General features: G+C 42.8%; 1 protein-coding gene across 1 annotated transcript in view; it reads left to right on the forward strand.

The window, feature by feature from the left end:
- ALOX5 (arachidonate 5-lipoxygenase) overlaps positions 1 to 22,721 on the forward strand; it is a 77,043-nt gene extending 54,322 nt beyond the window's left edge. The window contains exons 7-14 of the mRNA XM_072628507.1: positions 854 to 1,000; positions 4,667 to 4,870; positions 6,413 to 6,499; positions 12,335 to 12,513; positions 12,915 to 13,036; positions 14,622 to 14,722; positions 19,873 to 20,043; positions 21,674 to 22,721. Of these exons, the coding sequence (XP_072484608.1) occupies positions 854 to 1,000; positions 4,667 to 4,870; positions 6,413 to 6,499; positions 12,335 to 12,513; positions 12,915 to 13,036; positions 14,622 to 14,722; positions 19,873 to 20,043; positions 21,674 to 21,853 (1,191 nt within the window). The 3' untranslated portion in view covers positions 21,854 to 22,721. The remainder of the gene's footprint in view (positions 1 to 853; positions 1,001 to 4,666; positions 4,871 to 6,412; positions 6,500 to 12,334; positions 12,514 to 12,914; positions 13,037 to 14,621; positions 14,723 to 19,872; positions 20,044 to 21,673) is intronic.

Raw genomic sequence — 22,721 nt, forward strand, 5'->3', positions numbered from 1 at the left:
TGGTGACCGTGCTTATTGTAAAACAATGTCCCAGAGAAACTCAGCAACTCCCTGAGACCTTTGATAAAAGCTGCCACAGCTAATTAGCAGACCCCTCCTTCAGGATTCACTATGACTCTTTAGGTAATGCCAATTGCCTCATCTCTCCAGAGATGCCAGCTTGTCTGAAGTGCTCAGAACTAGATATAGTTGCCAGCTGTCTGCACAAGGCAGAAGTCAGACAGCAGGACTTTTACTTCCTTGGTCTTGGACACTGTTTCTCTCTCAATACAGTCTAGGATATTTTTATTATTTTTGACTGCCTATGTTGTCTTCCAGCTTCTTCTACTGTGTTGGGGGGTTCGAGGTGAGAGGGTGGGACAGGGATGGTAGAGGTGTCTGAGGACAAGTCAAAAGCAGAGCTTAGGATTCCATGGAAACTCCTCCCATTCTCTGTCACAGAACCCACTGCTTCAGTACTTTGGGGATGGGGTCAGGGGAGCTGGAGAGATTAGTCTGATCTAGTCCCTCTCCATGGACCAAGATTTCATGTTACTGGATTGTCAGTCATCCTTTGAGGTTCCTTCCAGCTGAATATGAGATGAAAAATTGACTTCTAGTTGAGAAAATGCACCTGTTTCCCATGATCACAGAGGTGAAGATTATGGAGACTGAAAATTGCACAGTCATTGGGGTGATTAGTTTTACTTACCTGCTTTTTTCCCCTTTTTCCTCTTTGTAACATGGGGTGGCTCGGTGGGTGGAAAATGGAGCAGGGCTATATTCAAAAATTAAGGTGATTTGAAAACAAAATTAATATAAACAGGCTTAAAATTGTCAATAGAAAAAAAGTGGTTTCTATTCCTTTTGACAGCAAGGGAACATCTTCATAGTAGACTTTGAAATTCTGGATGGCATCGATGCCAACAAAACGGACCCATGCACGCTGCAGTACCTGGCAGCCCCCATCTGTCTGCTGTACAAGAATCTAGAGAACAAAATCGTCCCCATTGCCATCCAGGTAGGTCGCTCCTTAGATGACACCAGGCTAGGGCTGTTAGCATTCTGACTATGAGGGTGAGATGTGTGCTTGCCACCTTCCAACAATGAATGGGCAACCCTTCACTGATGTCCACTTTGTATATAACCCTAACCCTAACCCTTGTCTTGGAGAGCGAGGTGACCCTGAGTTCTAGATGGCTTTACCACGATAGCGCAAGGCCTGGTAGCCCTTACTAAGCTATGAAAATTTCAGATAGGGGCATGATGATGGTCAGTGTGCCTCTCATTTGAGAACCGACTTGCTAAGTCCTGGGAGGTTCATGGGCAACTTGGCTGCTGACATTTTTACACACTGCAACTCCTGAAGACAATCCCTGAGTTGTGGAAGGGTCTCAATATGTATCAGCAGAGGGAGTAGCCACAAGGAAGGAAAAGAAGAGACATGGAACAAGAGCTTGAGGGACTGAAGGTGGGGTTGGGATTGGTTTGTTTTGTTTTGTTTTCTTAGGATAAGGAAGATCTGAGCACTCTTATAAGATGCGCTTCAGTCTACCCTCTTATGGCCCCATTCACCATCCAAAACCAAATACACCTCCATCACTACTCTTCCCCCTCATGTGTGATCTCCCAATATTAAACCATAAGCATCTTGTCTGCCTTCACTTTTATATTTGTATTCCAGCACTTAGCACTTAGTAAGCACTTAATAAAAGTCCCCCACCCCATTCAGTCATTTATTCATTTAGAGGCAGAGGAGGAAATAATAGTAGAGAGGAAAATGTGGAATAGAGAAAAGGACATGGCATCAGGAAGGTCATCATATGAATAATGAGTGTTGGAAAGGATTTGGAGAGACCACCCAACCTTAGAGATACAAACAAAAGGGGGACTGGCCCAGGCCCTTCCCTTAAATCTCCTCGAGGGAGAATAAGCCACGTACAGAGTGACCAAACAAGGAAGAATGCGATAAATACTCAGGGGAAGTCATCCAGAGAGGCATGAGAAATGTGAAGGAGGTCATGAAGGAGAAGACTCAGCCTTCTTCCCATTCTCTTGGACTGGAGAAAAGGGGAGTGGAAACAGGCATTTATTAAGGCCCTGTTTGCCAAGCGCTTTACAGATGCTATCTCATTTATCTTCATATCAACTCTGAAAGGAGGTGCTGTTATTATTCCTATTTTACAGTTGAGGAAACTGAGTCAGATAGTGTTAAGTGAGTTGCTTAGCATCATGCAGCTAAGAAGTGTTTTAGGCTATATTTGAACTCAGGTCTTCCTAAACTCCAGGTCACGTGCTCTATCCCTTGAGCCATCTTGCTGTCTAGGGCAAAAGAAAAGTGGAATATTCCAGAGGGGGACAGGATCTGCTACCCTGTAGTCTCCAGAGTTGAAAGAAGACTTCAAAAACTCATTTCAGCTACTTCCTAGCTTCCTGGTACTGGAGTTTGAAGGTTTCTCAGGAGTCATAATATAACCCCCTCCTCTGACAGATGAGAAAACTAAGGCCTGGGTGGGTTGTGACTTGTCCAAGCAGAGAGTATAAGCCAGAGGCAGGATTTGAACCCAGGTCTTCTGTCTACAAAACCAGTGCTCTTCCCTCAGATCAGAATTCATTAACACTAGTCCCAAACACTATGCTTTTCTTTGCTTCTTTTTTTAGTAATAATAGCACAAATTTGTAAAATGCTTTACACTCTTCCAAAGCACCCGTTGAGGGGGTCAGAGAGGGTGTAATGTGAGGTCTGCCTGGGAAGGGCTGAACCAAGCAGAGAAAGATGGTTCTGAATGTCGCAAACAACTCTCCCCTGATACTCTCCCCTCTCCCCCTGCCTTACACATGCATGCCTCCACATACATGTGCATACATGTGCATTTATGCACACATGCCACATGGCTGTCACCATCTCTTTTGTCAATAGAAGAAATGGTGGAGAGGGAGAAATCAGAGCCAAGGAGACAGATTTATGGAGGGGGGTGTCAGTCATGCCTTTCTATTTTATACCTTCACTCTGCCCCCCAAGGATGGGGAGTGACCATTTCCCCCATCTCCCTCCCCCTCCTCTCTTCCTTGGCTCAATGGCTCAACTTCCTCATCCAGTGAAATGTACAATTAAGCTCTTAAAGCTTATATTTAGGTGTGACTGAAGGCACCAACCTTATGTCCGGCCATGGACAATGTGAAGAGTGACTTGTCCAGAAGCAGGGCCCTTCTGGAACCAGAAGCAATGTGGGCAGTGGGGACGTCACTGACCCATGCTCACACGACTAGTGGCAAACTTGACACTAGAAGCCTCCCAGTTCAAAGCTCCATCCACTGCTCTAAATGCTCGTATCTATGGATAATTAAGCCTTAGAGAGGCAGGTGGAATCAGGAGAGGCAACTGGAACCAGGCACAAAATTTCCCTGAAGGATGAAATAAAGGAATATTTTAGCATCAGAAGCAAATGTGACTCACTGAGTCAGAGAAAGAAAAAAAAGGTAGTGGGATCCAGTGAGGAGCTGATGTTTCATTCAGTGCTGAAATGAGGAGAGACATTTCACAGGACCAAGGGACGCAGGAAGCCAAAATTTAGAACACACCCCAGAACTCCAGAAAGTCGGAGGGTCTAGATCAGTGGTTTGTGCTTTTTTTTGTATCATTGATCTCTTTTGGTCTAAGGACTCTTTCTCAGAATAATGTTTTTAATGCATAAAATAAAATATACAGGAATATATAAGAAAGCAATGATACTGAAATAATTATTAAAAAAAGATAAAAAATAAATCCACTGACCCAGATTAAGAGCCCTTGGTCTAGAATTTAGACTGAATTTGTTTCTCATGGGTCAGAGCTGAGAATCTGAGACTTATTCAGAAGAGGGATCTGTAGGACTGGAAAGACAGTGAGGTATATTAGGAGGGACAATGGGATGGGTAGGCATTAGGGGATCTCCTTGGGGTCTGGTCCTGAATCTCCAGGAAAATTACTTTGAAGAGCTTTCTCTTCTCCTTGTTAATCAATGGTAAATAGACACAAACCTGAATTACGGAGGCACTTGGTGCAAGGGATGGGATATTAGACTAAGAGGCAAGAGTACTGGATTCTAGTCCTGACTTTGTGTGATTGGAGAGTGCAAACAAGGGCAACCAACGTGGTGAAGGGCTTTGATCGAGTCCATGTCATATGAGGGTCAGTGGAAGAAAATGGAGATGCTATCCTATAGAAGAGAAGAGCCAGAGGGGACATGAGAGCTGTCCTCAAGGCCTAGAAGGACTGCCAAGCAGACAAGGGATTCATTTTTTCTCCTTGACCCCATATGGCAGAAGCAGGATCAATGGGAGGATGAGACACAAAGAAATACTTTCTAACATTTCAAGCTGTTCAAAGTGGAATGGGCAACCTCAATAGGTGATGGGTTCCCTCCCTGGAGGCTCATCTAGAGGCTGAAAGACTCCTTGTTATGTAGGTTATAGTGAAGATTCTATTTTGAATCAGACTGAACTAGAAGGCACATGAGATCTTTACCAACTCCAAATTCTGTAATTCCATTAACTATTTCCCCTCTTTGGTTTTCCACTTGTAAAATTAGAGGGTTAAACCAGATGGTGACTAAGTTTAGACTTGCCTTATAACACTAGATAATCCACAAGTGTGCCCTAGGAGCCAAGCATTCTAGCTTTTTTTTTTCTTTTCCTAATTTTTCAGATTAATCAAACGCCAGGAAAGGATAATCCCATTTTCCTCCCTTCTGATGCTAAGTATGACTGGCTTCTGGCCAAAATCTGGGTTCGATCTTCTGACTTCCACGTCCACCAGACCATCACCCATCTCCTGCGAACACATCTCATGTCCGAGGTGTTTGGCATTGCCATGTTCCGGCAGCTCCCAGCTGTGCACCCTGTTTTCAAGGTATAACAAGTTGTCTACCTCACCTCCAGAGAAACTCAGGTGAGAAGGGACCTTGATGAGAGAACAGGAAAAAGAGAGGGAAAAGAGGAGGCAAGAGGGGACAAGAGAAAAATGAAAGTAGACTAATGAAAGCAGGCAAGATTGTGGTTGATATAAGGAAAGACTTCTTGACTGATGAAGTAATGAAATGGGATGGATAGGGAGGATGAGATGTTTTTCAACTAAAAGGCATTTATTTTCTCTATCTCCCCCCCCAAAGAAAAATAAAATCCTTGTAACAAATATACATAGTCAAACAAGATAAATTTCCACACTGGCCACATCCAAAAAATATGTGTCCTCCATATTTAGTCCATCATAATCTCCATTGTGATATTAGTAGCAATCTTTATCACTGGTCCTTTGGAATCCTGTTTGATCATTGTCCTCATCAGAATTGTTAAGTCTTTCAAGTCTCAAGTCTTACTTCGCCAAGTTGTTATCATTGTATAAATTGCTTTCCTGGCTCTTCTCATTTCCCTTTGCATCAGCTCATCCAAGTCTTCCCAGGTTTCTTTGAAATGGTCCCTTTCATCATTTCTATGGCACAGTAGTATTCCATTACATCCCTGTGGCATCTTGCTGGGCACCCCTTCAGTTTCCAGTTTTTTGCCACCACAAAATAAATATTGTTGTACACATGGGTCCTTTTCTTTCTTTGTTCTCCTTGGCATCCCAAATTTCTGAAAAAGAGAAGAGACCATTCCCTGTGTTGTGTAGCTTAGCTGCCTGAAGGCAGGAGGAAGGATTTGGGAGTTCCTTCCCACCTTCGGGGTGCTCCCACTTAGCTCTTCATTCCATGAGATGCAGAAAAGAGGAATTTCCTGTATTGTGTGATTCATTCAACAATTAGACAAACATATATCAAACCCCTGCTATTTCTGGGCATTGTGCCAGGCTCTCGGAATTCACAAAAATCGAAACAGTCGAGGCCTTTGAGGTGGCAGATACATGGTGCACATGAAACAGCGTGAGGACCCCAGGATGGGAGAACCAGGACAGAAGGAAAGCTGAGTTTTCTGGCCTTCGCATGAATAGTGGCTTGCTTCTCTGGGCTACCAGTGATCATCAGTGGCTGAAAATTAAATTTTATATTCTTCTGATTATGCATTAATATCATTCTTCAGTGCCCAAGGGAAGAATACAGTGTACTCAATCAACAGGCATGGAGGGTTTTTTGGCAGGTGTCACCTAGGGTAGGTATCTCCACCCTTTAGAGCCCCACAGGCCATAATATGTTGCCCTTTTGTTCAGCAGAATAGGTAACTGGATTAGAGTCTTTGTGAAGAGAAATAAAGGTTTACATAGTACTATAAAGAAATGGAGCAAACATGCAAAGTAAGTTTGAGACAGCTGCTCTGGGGCTCCCACTAGAGCTTATGTCTGGCTTGGAAGCATCAGCTGGCCCAGCACCAGCGGGAGGGCAGGGGGAAGGGTCACTGACTCGTGTGTTGTCATTACGGTGGACCCTACGTCTGACTTGGCTTCTCGCCTCCTCCACAGCTCCTGGTGGCTCACGTGCGCTTCACCATCGCCATCAACACGAAGGCCAGAGAGCAGCTCATCTGTGAGTGTGGCCTCTTTGATAAGGTAGGTTTCTTTTTGCTTTTCTCCTTCCTTTCCTCCTTTGCCCAGCCTTACTCTCAAGAGCTGACCAAGGGATGTCCTTCTTTTGTGCTTCAGTTGTGAGGGTTGCAAACTCAATCTATAATGCCAATAATGTTCACCAAACACAAAGCAAGGAATTGTATTAAGTGCTAAAAGTTTAAAAAAAAGATAAAAACAAAGCTGTTCCTGCCCTCAAGGAGCTTATGTTCTATTGGGTGAGTACAACATATACACACACAAGGTGATCTGAGGAGGCAAAAGGCACAAAAAACTAGGGGACTCAGGGAAGAAGTCATGAGTGGAGACAAGGATGCTGAGAATAACTGTATTCCACCTGAGCCTTATGCAAATGTATGGAGGGGGGAGATAGCATTTTATTGAAATAGTTCAATTTGGCCAGACTCAAAATGGAGAGAGTTTATAAAATAGAGAGAGGTGAGATAAGGCTGAAGACCTAGGTTAGAGCCAGATTTCTGAGAATTTTAAATGCCAAATTGAGGAGTTTGTCTTTTATGCAGTAGGTAATAGGTAATCACTGAAAGTTTCTTGGAGGGGGGCAACATGGTTAGATGTGGGCTATAGGAGGATTAATTGAAGAGAGAAAAGACTGAAGGCATGGGTGACTAAGGCAAGAGGTGACAAGATCTTAACAAGGGTGGCAACTCTGCCTGGAGAGAAGAGATGTGAGAAATATGGAAGTAGAATGAGCAGGACTTGACACTGGATTGTATATGAAGTATGAGGGAGAAGGAGAAAATAGTCAAAGGTGAGTCAAAGGTCGTTTCTGGGAGGATGGTGATGCCTTCAACAGAAATAAGGAAGTTTGGAGAAGGGAGAATGAGGATGCATTCCGTTTGAGATGTTGATGGGTCATTCAGGGGTCATTCATGTGGGCCTAGGGTACAGAAGAGATGTTAGGGGTGGATAAATAGGTTTGGAAGTCATCTTTGTAGAGAAGAAGGATCAGGATAGGGCCTTGGCAGACACCCAAATTAGGATAGATGACTTTAATTAGTAATACAGTAAAGGAAACTGAAAGAAAGTAGTCCAAAAGTTGGGAGAAGCCACTGAGACAGAGCAGTGTCATGTGAGGAGACAATTTCTTCCAGGAAGAAGAGTAAGGTCAGAAATTGCAAAGATGTCAAAAAAATTGAGGACTGAGAAAAGGCTGCTGGATTTAGCTGTTTGTAAAATTATTGGTAACTTTGGAGAAAGCAACTTCAGTAGAATGGGGTCATCAGAAGCCAAACTGAGAGAAGTGAAGATGACATTAGGTGGTAAGAATTTGGGAGCACTTGGAAGACTTTCTGGGGGTTTGACAGTGAAAGAGAAAAGAGATTTATGGGCTGAGGGGATTACATTCAATGCTTGCCATGTGCTGGGCACTGGAATATGAAGCCAAAAAAAGAGACCGTTCCTGCCTTCAAAGAGATTTCATTTCAAAAAACATGTAGAGATAATGAAGAGTGAAATGAGCAGGGCCAAGAGAATGCTGTACCCAGTAACAGCAAAATTGTACTAAGCATAACTGACTGTTACAAATACTTGAATCAACTACAAAGGACCTATGAAGGAAGATGCTATCAATATCCAGAGAAAAAACTGAGAAGTAGAAGAATGCATAGTACAGTTTTACATACACATACATATTTGTGTCTAATGGTAGCCTTCTCTAGAATGGGTTGGGGAGCGAGGAAGAAGAAAAAGTGCACAACGGAGAGCAAAAGAAAACTTAGAAGGAAGTTCTGAAAAGCAGGGTAGCTTTGAAAACAGTATGTACTATTTATTACATAGTTTTTCCAAAAAAAAGTAAACAGTGTGAAATGGAAATTCATGGTATATTGAATCCTATTTTTATGCTGTGCTGTGTGCATGGAAATGTTCTTTTTTTGTCTTTCTGTATGTGTGTTCAAAATGAATAATTTTTTTTACATTTGTGGGATGATGGAGGGTCTAGGATAGAACCACACTTTTGTGTAGCAGGAGTAGAAGTGTAGGTCATGATCATTAAGGAGGTTCATGAATTTGGAAGCAAGATGTTTAAATGGACATCATTGTGAGTCCTGACCTTGCCAAGTATGAGGCAAAAGCAGGGCTGGAGGAAGAGACTGTGATCCAGAAACCAAGAGCTGGCAATAACAAAGATGTAGATTGGACAATAAGAGATGGAATCACTTCAGCTCAGTCCAGTGAGTATGTACTAGAACATGCTGAAGAAATGTTCATTGACTGCCAAGCACAGTGTGAGTCATTATGGATGGATGTAAAGGCAAAATTAAATCATCTCTGCTTCCAAGGAACTTAAATTATCTTGGGGAGAAAGGACATACACCCACATGAGTAAGTACAAAACACATCATTTAGGGGAGAGGCGAGGCAGGGAGGGCTACTGATGAGAGTGCCCAGGGCCTCATCCATTGCTCATCGTTGGAGCTCATCTGAGGGTGCTGAGGGACAGCAGCATCAGGCAGTGGCCATAGGGAATATGGGGCAGGCCAGCTCCTCCTCTTGGCCCACTGTGTCAGGGGAGGTGAGAAAGAAGCATCTGCACTGGAGAAAGGATGAGAAGGAATGAGAAGAATGCTAGATTTCCATGAAGATGGGCAAAAGAGGGAAAGATCTGGATGAAAGGAGAGTTTGTTAGCAATGGTGCCCAGGGGACACAATAGAATGGGGGCACAAGAAGAGAGGATCTAGCGAGAAATGGGGCAGAGCTAGCAAGGAACGAGGGCAGAGATAGGAGAACATAGGGTTTCTGTAGATGGGGACCAAATTGCAAGCACTAATAAGGAGAACATGAGGTTTGCCAGCCACAGGACAAGGAAAATGCCATCTCCTGAACTCAAGATTTTTTCTGACTTCCCCCACAGTTGCTAGCATCCCCCCAAAATTATTTTGTATTTTATATTTATTTATATGTGTACATGTTTGGTAAAACATAAGCTCTTTGAGGGCAGGAACTGTCTCTTTTTTTGGCTTTGTATTACCATGTCTAACACAGAACCTGGCAAAAAATAAACATTTAGTAAATTCTTTCTGAAAAAATAAATGGATTGAAGTGCTATATTGATTGAAATTGGAGACAAAAGGGTTGATGGTAATAGGTAAAGTCACATGGTGATGAAAGTCATTAGTTCTGGGCAGCTCGTGACAGGCACAGACACTTCCCTTCTGACCCTTTCCATCACATTCTTCTAAGGATGTGGTACCAGGACACAGGAGATCAAAATCAGTGGTGGCTTGGAGGATTGTATATCATGTCATGCTGTGGCATGGGCTCTTGGTGATGCACAGAGGGCTGAGTGGACACTGCTTTGGAGGGTGAACTTTCCAACAGCCTTTAGTGAAGACTTCCATCTTCCTTGGTCTTGGTAATGTGGGACTGAGTAAGTGCTGGGCAGGTAGCCAATGATCAGTTGGGAAATTACTGCAATACAGCACCAAATAGGTGAAGAGGGTTTAACTGAAGCAGGTGCCAAGGAGAATAGAATAGACACAGTAGATTTGATAGGTATGGTGGAGCGCTGATGATCGCTTAATTATGGGGACTTGAGAGAATGAGAAAGGAATCAAAGATGTCTCCAGTGTGGGTGATTTCTGCAGGAATGGGGAAGTCTAGATTGTAAGGTCCTCAAGAGAGGGGGACTATGTCCTAGCCCTCTTTGCATTCTCCCCTCACCTCCATCTAGCCCGTGGTAGGGATTTAGTGTTGAGGTCAATCATGATTTTCTTTTGTTGATTCTGGAAGGGAGAAGGCAGGGATGTCCTCCAAGCATGTTTTTTTTTTTAATTTTTAAACATTTTAATTTAAAGTTTTGAGTTCCAAACTCTATCCTTCCCTCTCTTCCACCCTCCCTGAGAAGGCAAGCAATCAGATATAGACTATGCATGTGCAATTATGTAAAACTTTTCCATATTAGTCATTTAGCACAAGAAAACTCAAAGGGAAAAAATGAAAGTGAAAACTAGCATGCTTCAGTCTGTATTCAGTCAATATCAGTTCTTTCTCTGGAGGCAAGTAGTATGCTTCATCATTAACCTTTTGGAATCATTTCCATTGCTGAGAATAGCTAAGTCATTCACAGATCTTCATTGAACAATATTGCTGATACTGTGTACAATGTTCTCCTGGTTGTGTTCACTTTATTATATTATTATCATGTAAGTTTTTCCAGGTTTTCCTGAAATCATCCTGTATCTCATTTCTAACGGCACAATAATATTCCATTATAATCATATATCACAGTTTGTTTAGTCATTCCCCAATTGATGGGCATCCCTTTGATTTCTAATTCTTAGCCACCACAAAAAGAGCTGCTATAAATATTTTTGTACAAGTAGGTCCTTTTGCATTTTTGGGGTATCTTTGGGATATAAAACTAGTAGAGGTTTTGCTGGAACAAAGGGTATGCGCAGCTTTATAGCCCTTTGGGCATAGTTCCAAATTGTTCTCCAGAACAGTTGGATTGATTCACAACTCCACCAACAATGCATTAAATGTCCCAGTTTTCCCACATCCCCTCCAACATCCATCAGTTTCATTTTTTGTCATATTAACCACTATGATAGATATGAGGGGGTACCTCAGAGTTGTTTTAATTTGCATTTCTCTGATCAGTAGTGACTTAGAGTATTTTTTCATATGACTATAAATAGCTTTGATTTCTTTGTATGAAAACTACCTGTTCATATCCTTCAGCCATTTATCAATTGGGGAATGACTTGAATTTTTATAAATTTGACTCAGTTCTCTATGTATTTGAGAAATGAGGTCTTTATCAGAGATACTTTTTTGTAAACACCCCCCCCCTCCAATTTTCTGCTTTCTTTGTAATTTTGGTGAAACTTTTAACTTTATATAATCAAAATTATCTATTTTATATTTTGTAATGCACTCTGTATCTTCTGTGGTCCTAAATTCTTCCTTTACTTACAAATCTGACAGATAAACTATTCCATGTTCTCTTAATTTGTTTATGATATCACCCTTTAGGTGTAAATCATGTACCCAATCTGGCCTTTTCTTGGCATATGGTTTGAGATGTTGGTCTATAGCTACTTTCTGCCATACTGTTTTTCAGTTTTCCCAGAAGTTTTTTTAATCAAATAATGAGGTTTTGTTCCAAAAACTTGGATCTTTGAGTTTATCTTATTCTAGATTACTACAGTCATTTACTATAATGTAATTTGTACCTAATCTATTCAACTGATCCACCACTGTATTTCTTAGCCAGTACAAGATTGTTTTGATATTTACAGCTTAATAATATAGTTTGAGAGGTAGGCCAGCTAAACCACCTTCTTTCACATTTTTTTCGTTAATTCCCTTGACATCCTTGAGTTTTTGTGTTTTTTTCAGATGAATTTTGTTATTATTTTTTCTAGCTCTATAAAATAATTTTTGATAGTTTGGTATGGCACTGAATAAATAGAATAATTTAGGTAGAATTGTCCTTTTTCTTATATTGGCTCAGCCTGCCCATGAGCAGTTAATATTTTTCAAGTTGTTTAGATGTGACTTTATTTGGGTGAAAAGTGTTTTATAGTCATGTTCATATAGCTCCTAGGTTTGTTTTGGTAGGTAGACTCTCAAGTATTTTATATTGTCTACAGTTATTTTATGTGGAATTTCTCTTTCTATCTCTTGCTCCTGGACTTTATTGGTAATATATAGAAATGCTGTTGATTTTCGTGGCTTTATTTTATATCACCTAGCTCCTAGGACTGTTGCAAGGATCAAATGTCATATATGTAAAATGCTTTGCAAACCTTTGAGCCCTACACAAATGTGAGTGATGAGTATTTCTCCTGTTAAAGGCCAATGCTACTGGGGGTGGAGGACACGTGCAGATGGTGCAGCGGGCCGTGAAGGATCTGACTTACCAATCGCTGCTCTTCCCTGAGCACATAAAGGCCAGAGGCATGGACAGCAAAGAAGATATTCCATATTACTTCTACCGGGATGATGGCCTCAAGGTCTGGGAAGCCATACGGAGGTGAGAAATTTGGCCCTGTGGGACCCTAGAGAACCACTTGGTTTCTTCTTTTGTAATTCTTCCCCATCTTAGCAGAGGAAAGAGAAAGTACATCAAAGATCAAAGATCTGTGCTGGAAGGGATCTTGCAAATCTTCTGGTCCAGATGCCTCATTTTATAGATGAGGACACTGGAGATTAAGTAAGATGCTGAAGGGTCCCATTGGCAGGATTTGAACCCAGGTGCTGTGTCTCCTTTACCCAAGCAGCTCCCTTATTGTTGACCGAGGACCAGTGGAGTTGTATGCAGTGACCTAAAATAAGAGTGGAACTCTTGAGTCCAGGGGACTGTCCCAATCTAACATCATATGGATAATTGAGTATTATGCTCTCAGGACATGATGGCTTCTCCTTCTTCTTTAGTTTCACAACGGATGTAGTGGAAATCTACTATGAGAGTGATGAGGTGGTGATGGAGGACCCAGAGCTCCAGGACTTTGTGAATGACGTTTATGTCTATGGGATGAGGGGCAAGAAGACTTCAGGTAGGAGGGCTCTGCCTTTTCACCCCTGATATTTCTGGGAATGCTTCTAGCCTATCCCCATTACAGATAATGCTTGCTGAAGGTTTTAGATAAATAGTATTTATCATTTATTCCTAACACTAGACAGCATCTTTAGTGGAAGATGAGAATGGGATCATAAGGGAAGACAAGAAGGTACTTTTTGTGTGTGAGTCCATCCCTGTAGCCAACCCTCTCCAATCTTTCCCCTTCCCATTTTCTTGCTTCCATGGAGCCCTTCTCCCTCCCTTCCTCACCCTCAGCAGCTAGAGACTACAACCTCTTCCAGCTCATAGGGAGAAGTGGTTTCTCCTCCACTATTGTTGGCTTCTTCCTCTTCTCTTTATCCATCCATCTCTATGGTAGCAGTGTCCATGTTCCTGAGAAGTCAGACCAAAGCTGAGTCAGCTCTAATACAACTTCTGTGTATCCCATGTAGGCTTGTCTCCAGAAGATTTTTCTGAAGAGTGCATTGCCCCAATTATCAATCACTTGTATGTCATTTGTGTCCTTGTTGATAAGGACTGCTCTGTACTATCATGTAGACTTTGTAAAATGAATACTCTACCTAAAATCCTAATCCCCTTTCCCTACCTCCCATATCCTGATCTACAGCACCCAGGTCAAGTTGGAGGACAGTGATCCAGACAAGACTACTCCCAATAGTTCTGTCTGGGATAACCAAAAGATCCAGTCCTGGCCTCATTTCCGGATGTCTCTGGGTGCTGACTCAATTCAGGAAAGAGTATAAGAGCCCAATTTTGTTTGAGATTTTTTGTGCCCCTCTCAGACAGCATTCAAATACCAAATATGATAAGAACTCTGGCTGGTCCCAAAAACAAATGTCAGACAAGTCCAGGCCAGACCTTTGGAACCTGACTTTTGGTCTAAACTCATGTCCTCAGAGTAGCGGAGGGAAGTTCCCAGAACTGGCTCAACCTCTAAGACTAGTTGGTGTATACCTAGCAGGAATGAATAGCAAGACCTGAGTAACCTGGTATATTCCAGGAGCTCCGACCTGTTCAGCCACTAGGTGACTAAATCAGAAATAAAAGCTTGAACCTACCCTTCAGCTCTGGACACCACAAATCTCAGACCACTAATTCATATAAACTAAGAGTCACTAGATCCTTGAACTCTCCCCCTTCCTATGGAGGACCCAGACTATATGGTGTGTGTAAGAGGGGTAGAGTCAAAGAAACTAGAAGTCCTATGGCTCAGACCAAGTTTTAGGTATGGTCCATTCTGTTTCATTATAGACACCTATTTAATTCATCTTTTCCTGAGGTAGCCCAGACCACTTCTGGAGGGCTGAGGAATTTCTTCCTTATCTTAAGCTGAAATTCACTTCCCTGTGATTTCCCAATGGTTCCCAGTTTTGACTGAGTGCAGTATCTGCTCATTCCTGTCTCTGCTTTTTGGAATGTGAAATTTTTGTCAAGATGCCCCCTTTGTCTTCACTGGGGCTGCTCCACTTGTAGGTCTTGGCTCCCTTCATCAATGGGATTGAAAAAATGATCTGGAGCTCAGCGTTCACTCACCAACCTTTTTTATCTTCTCTCTGCAGGATTCCCCAAGTCCATCAAGACCAGGGAAAAACTGGCAGAGTATCTGACGGTGGTGATCTTTACCGCTTCTGCTCAGCATGCTGCGGTGAATTTTGGCCAGGTACAGAAAATTGTCTTAAGAGGCAACTGGAGTGGGAAGGTGTTGAGTCTACTGGAGGCTACATTGACTTACATAGCAGAGGATGGAGGGTAGAGAAGAAACACCACTGGGGTAAGGGTGAGGGGTATATTGGCAAGGTTGGAAATTCAATATGCATCAGTCACTCAACACACACTCAACACTGCAGTTGGTGCTTTGTGGGGAATTGTGTTCATGTTTCATGATTCAGTCCTTATCTTCAAGCCATTTAGGAAGGAGAAGATTTATACATGCCAAACAATTTGAAAGCACAACATGACAATAGGCACCCCAAAAACCAGGATATGTTATCATTAGGGGGGAGTAACCACACTAATGAAATCCTAGATCCCCCAGGGTCTCAGTATGTGTGAACCTGTGCATATTGATTCATTGCTGTAAATCAGAATGGCATGGAGTTATCAGGGAAGGCTTTGTGGAGGAGCTGGATATTAAGATGCATTTTAAGAAATGTTAATGACTTTGAGGAGGCAGAAGGGAGCAGAGAAGGCATACCTGAAAGGAAATTAACATAAGGTAGAAAAGTAGAAATAAGGGGTTTATTATCACAATCAGGGAGATAAGGCTGTTGGACTGTAGGTTCATCAGAGGAAAACTATATCTGCTGCCAAGTGTATGTATGTACAGCCAACATACCTCCCCTGGGAGGCTGCTTGTAAGCAGACTAGAACATCAGAGAAACTTCAGACCTCAGGTGCTGTCTCTAAACTTGTCCTTCTACTCATCTCTGGAACTGAGTGTGTTGGAGAGGAGATTAAATTAGCCAGTCAAACCTTCTTGGCAGCAGTTCTGGGGATCCATGTTCTTGGGTGACTTTATGTGATTCTGTTCTCCCATGTCTTGTGTGTTCCTGGTAAAGTCTTGTGTATTAAATAGTGCTGCAAGTTGCATGTGATATTGAGAACACCCAAGGCTAGGCATCATTTAATCCATTAGTAAGCATTTATTAAACACCTACTGTGTGCTGTGCATTAGAGATGCAAATACAAAACTGAGGCAGGGCCTACCCTCAAGGAGTTTATAGTCTATCATTCCTGGATATAACAAAACCCACAAATGAAAACATTTGGATCTTTGGGAGGGCTTAATGGCAGCATTCTGTTCATTGGAGCTGCATGAGCTATGTGGCTCTCCTCAGAATTTGGGTCTAGATAAGAAAGAATAGGGAAACCAGCTTCATCTAGGACCTGACTCCTGACGACAAAGGCTTCCTGGAGAAATAATGAATCCAGATCAGCTGTGAGCCTGTGATCCCAGAGGGTTATAAGATAACTAACCAACTGTGCTGGGAGGTATTCCAGCTTCTTGAGCTGACTATTGAAAAAGTTGCTTGCCCAGAATCATTTGTAGACCTGAGAAGATTCCCTAAGTCCATCCCAAGCCAAAACCCAGTGAAGGTCACTATGGTGACCCCAAAGTCACCCAGAATTTGGAAATAGTTACTTTTTTGAGCATTGAGTACCAAGCTACCAAGAACAGGCCAGATGTGTTCACCCTGTGGCTGCTCAGGCCCACCATGCTACCTTCTAGCTGTCCTCGTCTTCTGCCTCCTCAATCCAGCTTCTGGCCTCAGATGCTCAGACCCTGGCTCTCCTCTAGGCCTATGAGATTGGGGAGGAATCTCCATATATAGCTCATATCCAGACCCAATCCCCTTCTACTGTCCACCTTTAGCTTTGGACAGGGATCAAATCAGCACTAGCATTCCTGGAAAGGATAAGTCAATCCACTGCCCATCAGCTCCACTCACCATTCATATAATTTCCCAGACCAAAACACCCTTTCCTAGAAATCTCTTCCTCCTCTCCATGTGGCTTCCCCTATTTGAATGTAAACTCCTTGAGGGCAGAGATTGTCTTGCTTTTGTATTGGCATTCCCAGGATAGCACAGTGTCTGGAACACAGTAAGCACCTGAAAAACTATTTTTCATGCATTCATTCAACAAGGTCCATTTGCTACATGAAGAGTGAGCTAGTGAAGCCTCATAATGGCTCTTCCACTGTAACCAGTCAAGTAGACTTGTTAGAAGCTCCATTCAGTGAATTCTGTCTGGCTAAAGTCAAGAGTACCAGACGGTGCAGGGGCCAGAGTTACAGAACTCAAAGGTGGGAGGGGGAAGCTATTTGGAGCAAAGGACAAATAAGTGTTAGAATAGGTTAGTAATGGTCATGAACTTATGAATCATGGACTTCATGGATGGCTTTGAAATTTGCTGCTTGTGTGACTTTGGGCAAACACTTAAAGCTCTTGGGACCTCAGTTTCCTTTTCTGCAGAAATGAGAGAGTTGGACTTGTTAACCACTGAGATCCCTTCCAATTCTAGATCTATGGTCTTAAGGGCTCAGAGATCATATGGTCTCTGCCCAATGCCGTGGTTCCCTTGACTGCATCCTAACTATATGTCATCCAGCCTCTAATTATAGACGTTTACTGAAATCACAGAAAGTCTGTGGCAGCCCAGGTCGCTTTAGGATTGCTGAGGAATTTCTTCCTTATCTTGAGCTGAAATTCACTTCCTTGAGACTTCCCATTGGTCCCTACTTCTTTTCCCATGAGAACTCTTCGAACATGTGCTTATAGTGATCATGTTACAGTGGAAATAACAGTGGCCTAGATGTCTAAAGGCCTTGGATTCTACTCTTGGCTCTGCTACTAATTATAGGCATGACTTTAGACAAATCCCTTCATTTTTCTGGCTGCAGTTGATACTTTCTCAGGTCATCCCTACCCAATGAGCCCTTCTTTGTCATCAAACCAGTTAATCATAATCAAAAGCCAACAGGGCCAATTCTGGCGATTACACAACCAGAGCATCCCATCCCTGCTGAGAAAAAGAAAATGAATTATCTTCCATTTTTCCCAGAGCAGATATTATTTGCAGTTAATTAATGTTTTCATTTACATTATTGTAGCAACTGTGTTCTGTTTTCTTCATCCCACATCACTTCATACAAGTCTTCTCATATTTCTTTGAACTGTTCCTCTTGGTAGTTTCTAATGATTCAATCATATTCTGTTAAATTCATGTGCCATAATTTATTCAGCCATTTCCAGTTGATAGGCAGCCACTGTGATCCCAGTGTTTTGCTACCACAGAAAGTACTATGAGGGCTTTCTTGCAGTCCACGTACTCCTTGGGCTATATGAGAGAATTTTCAAGGAGTTTGGTCACTTGTTTTCCAGAAGGAGGTTGGACCAATTCAGCCAGTTGGTCAATCACCATATAACAAGCACTTACTCTGTCACAAGTCCAAGAGTAGTGTGTTAGTACATCTGCCTTCCCACATGCCCTCCATCAACAGTTTACATCTTTTATCATCTTGCCAATTTAATGGGTGAGAGATGAAACCTCAGAGTAATTTTAGTTTTCGGTTCTCTTATTTGGAACATATTTTCCATATGGTTGGTAATAAGTTTACAATTCTCATGTCCTTTGAATACATTCGGGAATGGCTCTTGGTCTTATACATTTTTGTCCGTTCCCTTTATTTTTTGTATATCAGACTTTTATCAGAGATATTTTATGCAGAGATTTTTTTTCTTTGGACTTCATTTTTGACCCAGTTTGTTCTACTTTTCCAAATTTGACAATCGTTACCAAATAGGAGGCAGAAGTAGAAACTGGAGTATAAACATAGTTCTGCTTTCTTTTGGTCTTTTGGGAACATCAGACCATCTGCTGCAAGAAACAGACCTACCCCTTTCCTTGTTTTTCTTCTTGTCCCAAACATATCCTTAAAAAGCTCTTTATATTTTTCTTTTTTACCATTTTCACAAGTTTCAGCTAATTCTGAGTTTTTAGCCTTCCTGACATTTTTTCCTAACAGTGGCATTCATGCAACTGCTTTGTATTTGCCCATGACTCCCATCTCTTAACTCATGCATGCCTGTCCTTATCAGAGAGCTCACTGTGCAGCCATCTCAGTCAGGTATTTTAGATCCCTGCCCAGTTTCTTCCCTCTCAGGATCATACTCACTATTGTATTGTCAGAATGCTTCATTCTTAAGAGCCCCTCATCCTTTTAGAAACATCTGGCCAAAGACCAAACCAATGACTTCTTTAAACCTTTAGTAATCATTTTAGTAGTCTATATTTCCTCCTCAAATTTTTATATAAATAGTGATCTGTCTACATGTCATATCCCCCTCCTGTCAGTAAAGGAAATGTTGTTAGTCTGTATTGGCCAGCTCATGATGAGCCCATGCTGGCTCTGATTACCATTTCCCATCCTAAGTGCTCACAAACCATCCTAAGACATTTTAGAATTTTGCCAGGAATTTGTCGAGTTTATATAGACTTCACCATCATTTCTTTTCATATAGAAAGTGCTTATACATTTTTCATTTATTCATCATCGTTTTTGAAAGTTGGGACATTTGCATTCTCCTATTCTGTAGAATTTTTTTCTGAGATCCACAATAGGAATTCAACAATCACACTGACCAGTGCTTTCAGTATCCTGGGATTGCAGGGTGCCCTGCAATCACTAGATACTCTCTTCATTTATCTTAGGAATCAATTCTCTATTAACCATTTTTGATTTATCCTTGCCAGTCTGATAATTCATCTCTATAGTAGAAAAAAATACACAAAATAGAATCCTGCCTTCTCTGTCATCTATTATTCATTCACTGAAACAGCAGCACCCCCAGATCAATGATCCTGCTTCCAATCCAGCTCACAAAGCCAATATTCCTGTGGAGAAGGGGCCAGCCCTCTCTATTGCCAACCCATGGCCATCTACCTATAGGGCAGGTCAGCCAACCTAGCTAAAGCAGCAAGGCACAGCAAGGGAGAGACAAGAGGTGGCATTTACCAGGCAAGTTAAATGATCACCATTGACCATTATTACCTCCTCTCTGATCCCAAAGGAGATATCCCTAGGCATTGTCCTCCTCAGATGATCGAAATCATACTTACCTGATTTTCTGTTTGGTCTCTGCATCCCAAGTCCCTGAGTGATTTGCTTGTATATAGTAGGTACTTAACAAAAACCTGTTTGATGGAATTAGAAGGTGGGAATTACTCAGATGAGGACGAAAAGAAAACACGTGAATGACAAACTGAATGCCTTCATGTGCTCCTGTCTGTCTGTCTCTTGGTGAATAGTATGACTGGTGCTCCTGGATTCCTAACGCGCCCCCAACCATGCGGGCACCGCCCCCAACAGAAAAGGGTGTGGTCACTATTGAGCAGATAGTGGAAACTCTGCCAGACCGGGGGCGATCCTGTTGGCATCTGGGAGCTGTCTGGGCACTGAGCCAGTTCCAGGAAAATGAGGTAGGTCTGAGACTGCTGCTCCTTTATATATTTGGAGAGCGGTGGCACTGTGGAATGGTGGCATGGTGGAAAGAGTGGAGGGAGACTTGGTTGCAGGTTGCACTCTTGACCCTTGCTGGTCATGTGCCCCAGGCACCAGGGGTATTAAACCCAGAGAGGAATGGGGCTGCTAAGAGGAAAACCACATCTTCACATTCTCTGTGGTATCTTGTTGGACACTTCTCAATCACATTTTAATGGGGCTCAGGCTGCACTGGGGAAGGGCAGACATCATATGGGTTGCCTCTGCTTTGCCAAGACAATATCCCATATCCTGGGGGAGGGAGCTTCCTCACCAGACTTCCCCACTGTAAGCAAGCCACGGATTCAGGAAGAATCAGGTCGTATGAGTGATGTGAGAGAAATTGTTATTGAGAATAACACTGATAGCTGGCACTTAACCTCTGCAGAGTGTTGTCTCTTCTGATCCTTATGACTGCCCTGGGAGGCAGGTGCTGTTATGATCCTCATTTTACACATGAGGAAACTGAGGCTGGCAGAAGTTAGATGACTTGTCTGGGGTCCCACAGCTAGGAAGCAGCAGGATTTACACTCAGGTCTTCCTGCTTGGTTTTTTGGTGGTTGTTCAGTCATTTTCAGTCACGTCTGACTCTTTGTGATGCCATTTTGGGTTTCCTTGGCAGAGATACTGGAATGGTTTGCTGTTTCCTTCTCCTGATCATTTTACAAATGAGGAAACTGAGGCTAACAGGGTGAAGTGACTTGCTCAGAGTCACACAGTTAATAAGTATCTGAGACTGGATTTGAACTCATGAAGAGGAGTCTTTCTGGCTCCAGGCCTGGTTGCCCCTGCTTTATGCCCATATAGAACCTTTAATGTCCATTAGCTCATCAGTCTTCTCAGCCATCTATCTTGTGAGGTATCATCCCTCCCCATTTTACACCTGAGGAAGCCGAGGTGACCCAAAAGAGAAAGAGCTTCCTCGGGAGGTAATGAGTTCCCCATCACTAGAAGGTGCTTGGTGACCACTTGGGGGATGCATTGCTGCGGACCTTCCTTTTCAGGAAATGGTTCCATTTGATAACCACTTAAGTTCCTTTTGATCATGTGATCTTGAGGTGCTCAGGTTAAAGGGGGGGGTACAGTTTAGTGACTTGCCCAAGGTCATAGCCTACGTAGGAGCCAAACTAGGTCTTCTGGATTTAAATTCACTTCTCTTTCCACTATGACTTACATTTTATTTCCACATTTATTTATTTATAAACCTCTCAAAGGTAAGGGATTCATAGTGTCATAGATTTGAAGGTGCTTTGAAGCCCAGAGAAGATGACTTGCCTGGGTCCCAAGGAACCATTTCATTTCTTATTTTTGTATCCCCAGTGGTGAGCATCATGCCAGGCACATAAGAGGCCCTAAGTGAACGTCTGAATGATTGTCTTGTTATAGAAAGTTGTACCAATGAAGAACTCAAAGAAAGGCGTGTTTGGTCTGGAAAGGGAACAGGATTCACCTAACAAGAGGCAGCGGGTGGGCTTGCCTGGGTGGTGTGGGGGTGAGCAGAGAGGCTCTGGAGGCGAGTGCAGGACAGTGGCAAGGCCTGACCTGTACATGTGTATCTTGGCCCATCAGCTGTTCCTGGGCATGTACCCAGAGGAGCATTTCATCGAGAAGCCGGTCAAGGAGGCCATGGTCAAGTTCCGTAAGAACCTCGATGTCATTGTCAGCGGGATCACTGAGCGGAACAAGAATAAGAAGCTGCCTTATTACTACCTGTCCCCAGACAGGATCCCCAACAGTGTGGCCATATGAGCCAGCCTCCAGCTCCAGCTCTGGGGACCAGGAAGGACCATTCTCTCACTGAAGCAGAGGGAAGGCCTTTGTCTCCTCTGGGGGTCCGAAGGGACTTTCCATGCTAGGTGCCTACACCTGAACAATCCTCATTTTAGCAAGAACCTCTCAGGACATATTACCAGCCTAAGGAGCTTACGATGCCACTCTTGGGGTGTCAAACCATAGGACATACAATGCTATAGCCCCCATCCTAACAAGGGTCTTCCCTACAGAAGCCTTTGTGTCCCAGCAAAGTGTAGAAATTGAGACCCTCCCTCTCAATTCCCATCATGTACCACTTTCCACCAGGAAATTTGTACCTTCCCTATAGCACATGAAATCTGAATGATCACAAAACAAATTCCTGCTTGCTATGGAGAATGGAATTTTCTGGCACTGAAAATATGTGCCTTTATAGAAATACTATTAGGTGGTCCCTCCTGCCCCATCCTGAGTGTCCCACACTGGACAGCTGCCTATTTGTCCAGTCCTGGCTCTGCTTCCAGGCTATCTGGTCATGAGCCCCTTGGATCAACTGGCACTAGACCATGGTGATTCATGAAGGGGTTCAGCTGATTAGCCAAAATGTCAAGTTTAATTGAATCACCTGATGCTCTCTAGTTCTGGTTAGAACTCCTGGCTGATGCCTGGGTGTGTGGCCTCCCCACTCCCCCAACCCCTATGGAGCACAGGGACCCAGTGAGAATGGGAAACAATCACTTCAGGAATGACAAGCAGGAGCAGCAGCAGCAGCAGCCTCGGATTGTGCAGTCAGTTTTAGAATGTAGAGGGGTTTCTTATGGTTTTCTCTTTTATTCTTGTATTTGATAAAATTAAGATTCCTGCA

The sequence above is a fragment of the Notamacropus eugenii genome, chromosome 1 (genome assembly GCF_028372415.1).
Source record: "Notamacropus eugenii isolate mMacEug1 chromosome 1, mMacEug1.pri_v2, whole genome shotgun sequence".
Lineage (NCBI taxonomy): Eukaryota > Metazoa > Chordata > Mammalia > Diprotodontia > Macropodidae > Notamacropus > Notamacropus eugenii.